General features: G+C 36.8%; 1 protein-coding gene across 1 annotated transcript in view; it reads right to left on the bottom strand.

The window, feature by feature from the left end:
• Positions 1-2371, bottom strand: part of PKIA (cAMP-dependent protein kinase inhibitor alpha) — a 9278-nt gene extending 6907 nt beyond the window's left edge. Inside the window, exon 1 of the mRNA XM_007944641.2 lies at positions 2221-2371. Coding sequence (XP_007942832.1) covers positions 2221-2371 — 151 coding nt within the window. The remainder of the gene's footprint in view (positions 1-2220) is intronic.
• Between the last annotated feature and the right edge of the window lie 1999 nt (positions 2372-4370).

Below are 4370 nucleotides of genomic sequence, written 5' to 3'. Positions count from 1 at the left end.
TAGCCATCATAGCCAGTGTTACTCAGCTCATACCTTGACGTTTGTTACTGCCAGATATACATCATTAATGCACAAAATAATTGGATAATAATTTTTTTTTCTATTGTAGTAAAATATGGAACTCTGGTGGTGTAGTGTCTTGACTGCTAACCAGAAAGCTGGTGGTTCAAACTCACCAGCCACTCTTCGGAAGGAAGGTTGGGCAATCTACTTTCGTAGTGATACTGCCTCGTAAACCCAAGGAGGGGTCGCTGTGAGTCGGGTCAGACTCAACGGCAGTGTGCTGCTGCTGTGCAGTAAATGTGAAATATTGGATAACAGATCAGTTGATAAATGAGGTCAGGTCGTGCTGACTTATACCAGGGTTTTTGTTGGTTCTGATGTAAGTCAAACACCTTTTTTTTTTTTTTTTTTCAGTTTTCATTATTATTGCCTTTTATTATCAGTATCTTTATAAATTTGATCTTTATTTGTCTTTGGGGATTGGAAACATTATATATAAACTTATAGGTATGATGACATCGGCAAATTATGTGCTGCAACATTGCAGATGGTGTATATTTCTAATGATAAGATGTGGAAAAAAATAAAAGTACAGTCATAAGTGTGGTTCATCATAACTGGAATACGTTGTAACTTGGGGACAACTTCTGCCTGGGTGTATTCTGACTTGGTTTTCAAATAACCCAAAGTTTTCCAACATAATTCTGGTAGGAAAAATGTATTGGGGGAGCTTTAGTGGTGTAGTGCCTAAGGCATTTGACTGCTGACCAGAAGGCTGGCGGTTCAAACTCACCAGCCACTCCTGGGAAGGAAGGTTGGGCAATCTACTTCAGTAGTAATACCACCTCGGAAACCCAAGGGATGGGTAGCTATGAATCAGAAATGACTGGAAGGCAGTGCGTTTTTTTGGTTTTACTAGTGGTAACAACTCGATATACTTTAAACCAAAAAAAAAAAAAAAAATCACTGCTGTGGAGTCAGATCTGACTCATAGAGACCCCTCCTTGGGATTACCTTAAAGGTAAGGTCACTATGAGTTGGAATTAACTGAATGGCAACAGGTCTGTTTTGTTTTGGTTTACCTAGAGTTTTCAAGCCATTTGGTTTTCATGAAATCAAAATGGTCTACCTATATGCATATAGAATAATTACTCAGAATAAAAGGAGCTCTGGTGGCGCAGTGCCTATGGCATTTGACTGCTAATCAGAAGTTTGGCAGTTCAAACCCAGCAGCCGTTTTGTGGAAGGGAGATGGGGCAATTTACTTCTGTAAAGGTTTATCACCTTAGAAACCCAGTGGGGGTCACTATAAGTCAGAATCAGCTAGATGGCAGTGGATTTATTATATTATATATATATTATGGGAGCTCTGGTAGCATAGTGCCTAAGGCACTTGACTGCTAACCAGAAGGCTGACAGTTCAAATCCAGCAGCCACTCCTCAGGAGGAAGATGGGGCAATCTACTTCCGTAGTGATACTGCCTCGGAAACCCAAGGAGCGGTCGCTATGAGTCAGTGGGGGTCACTATATATAAGTCGGAATCAGCTAGATGGCAGTGGATTTGGGCTCAGAATAAACCTTATGTTCAAATTTTGGTGAGTTTTGATTATTTCTAACATTAATAAAGTTAGACTACTTGAGAAAAATTTAAAGACTCAATAATAAAACAATTTTTTTTTCAGATTCTTTTCAATTACAAAAGGAAAATGACAGAATCTTTTACCTAGGGTCCATGTATATAACATAATTATTTTACTTCTATTCTAAAAAAATTGGTACTGGAGACCCTTTTCTTCTGAAATGGTTCTTGGAATTGTGATCCATCCAGCTAACCAGTGAATCTTGCTAAACATGTAACTCTTCGTTAGATGTTACAAGTGGCCAACATTGTTCAGAGTAGGAGCTCCAACTTTGTTAAATATTCTACCTAGGAAATGTCAAAGCTTTTACAGGGGTTAGACTTTTTAAAAATCCACGTGTTTTATTTTATTAGTAAAATCAATTTAAGGATTCTGCATTACAGTGGGAAATCATGTAAGGAAAAGTCATTGAAACAGAGTGGAGTGATTCAACAGTTACTCTAGACTCTATCTTGCCTAAGATTGTTTATATTCTGTTAGGTTATTGTCAAAGGTAGCTTTCCATGCCTTAATTCTGCTCTGGAAATGTTGCAAATTACTACATGGAGATAGAGAGATGTGTGTGAAACTACTCACCTGTCTTGTTGATATCAAGACCTGCTAATTTCAAGGCTAATTCATTGCTGTTACCACTTGCAGAGGAAACCAGGATATCATGTATGGCATTTCTTCTACCTGTTCTTCCTGAAGCAATAAAATCTGCATATGTTGTCTCCACATCAGTCATCGCTAACAAATATCCACATAGCAGGGACTATAAAAGACAGAGAAATTAGTAGGTAACTAGAATGTCGGTCATATAATGGTAAATAAACATTAACAAAGATACTTATTAAACTGCTGGCATACAACATGAATGTGAAGTAATTGTTCTGTTTACATGCCTATAAAACAACTAGTGCTTTGGAAAACTTTTTCTTTTAAGGGCCAGATAATACATCTGTTAGGCTTTAAATAGTTTAAGGTCTCTGTCCCAACTACTAAATTCTGTGGTTGGAATGCAAAAACACCTGTAGACAATATGTGACAAATGGGAATGGCTATGTTCCAATAAAACTTTATTTATGAAAACAGGCATTGGGCCAGATTTGGCCTGCAGGCCATAGTTTGTTTACACCTGGTTTAGATAATAAAATTCTCCTTCTTAAGCACCATTTTAAGGATCCCTAGCAGCAGAGTAGTTAAAGCACTTAATTGCTAAACTAAAAGTCAGTGGTTTGTTTCTCATCCACCAGGCGTGCTGCGAGACAAAGAGGTGGCAGTCTGCTTTCCTAAAGATTTAGAGCCTTGAAAACACTATGGGGCAGTTCTACTCTATCCTATAGGATTGCTATGAGTTGGAATTGACTAAACAACAGTGGTTTTTGTTTGTTTGTTTGTTTTTGTGGTGCAATGGTTGAACGTTTGGTCACTAACCCTTGGGTTGATGATTAGAATTCACCCAGTGGCTCTGTTGAAGAAAGACCAGGCAATTAGTTCCCATAAAGATTACAACCTAGAAAACCCTATGGCACAGTTCTCCTCTGTCACATTGGGCTTACTATGAGTTGAATTTGAGTCAATGGCATCTAAAAACAACAACAGCACCATTTTAGTTAGTCCTAAACTCCAGAGAGGAGAATTCTCACTTAAAAGAATACCAAGGTGGTGGTATGTGTGGGGGGGTGTTTGAGTAAGAGTGGCCTATCCTAGGTGTAAGCAGAAAGTGAATGCATTGTTTGTACAGAATTTAAGAACAATAATGAAATTAACAAAAATCCAGTTTGCTTTTTTTATTACCAGCATGCCCCAGAAATTATAAATAATGCTGGTGGTAAAATATTGCTCCCAATCCAGGACAGCTCCCTTGTGCTCCCCTTGGTATGCCATTGCTTAAAAGAAATAAAATCCCTCTGTACTAAATCCTTGAACTAAAACACAAAGTAGTTATTTAAATTTAGAAGCCAATGAAAGTGAGTTTTCTCAACAAACAAACATGATAATGCATATATTTAAATACTTAATGAAGATACATATTTTCAAAATAAAATATGACAAAAAAACATCAAATACAAATCTTTATTTTTTTTTATGTTGAAATGCATAGCTTTCTCTAAAGGTCAAAAGTGGGATGAATACTAAGATGGATTTCTGTCAGGCTAATTTGTTAAAACAAATTATTCCTATTCCTAACCTAACCATTTCAATTACATATTACTGTACTTTTAGATTGCCATCTCAAGAGAAAGGGATCTTTTCAGAAGATAAGAACTGTAGAGGCAGCTAAAATGGTGGACCCCATACATCATCAAGGATACACACACTGGCATTCTGAAATTACTTGCTGGCATTTATAATACAATTTAAGGTAACAGCTGGTAGCACATTCCTTTTAGTCTCAGTTCTCCAATGCACATTGAAGAGGAAACTGTTCATTTCATCTGGAGAAGACTTATATTGTCTTTTCTTTGAGAGGAAACTGAAACAGGAGAGAGGGAGGCATAGCATAATACCTCTCTATACTACTTGGAAAGTTACATCATTCTTGAAACTCTCTCCTAGAGACATAACAAATTATGGTTGTAAGATTACTGCCTTTGAATCAGACTTATCTGTATTTGAATTTAGACTTAACATGAATTTAGACTTAACATGAACTTGCTATGTTCATTGTTGTTGTTGTTATTGTTATGTTCATTAGACATGTCTAATGTCTCTATACTTCAGTTTCTTCATCTATATATACT

This window comes from Orycteropus afer, unplaced genomic scaffold (genome assembly GCF_000298275.1).
Source record: "Orycteropus afer afer isolate SDZICR_OR568_19922 unplaced genomic scaffold, OryAfe1.0 scaffold00129, whole genome shotgun sequence".
Lineage (NCBI taxonomy): Eukaryota > Metazoa > Chordata > Mammalia > Tubulidentata > Orycteropodidae > Orycteropus > Orycteropus afer.
Note: the sequence above shows the minus strand (reverse complement) of the source record. Positions and strands in the feature narration are given on the sequence as shown.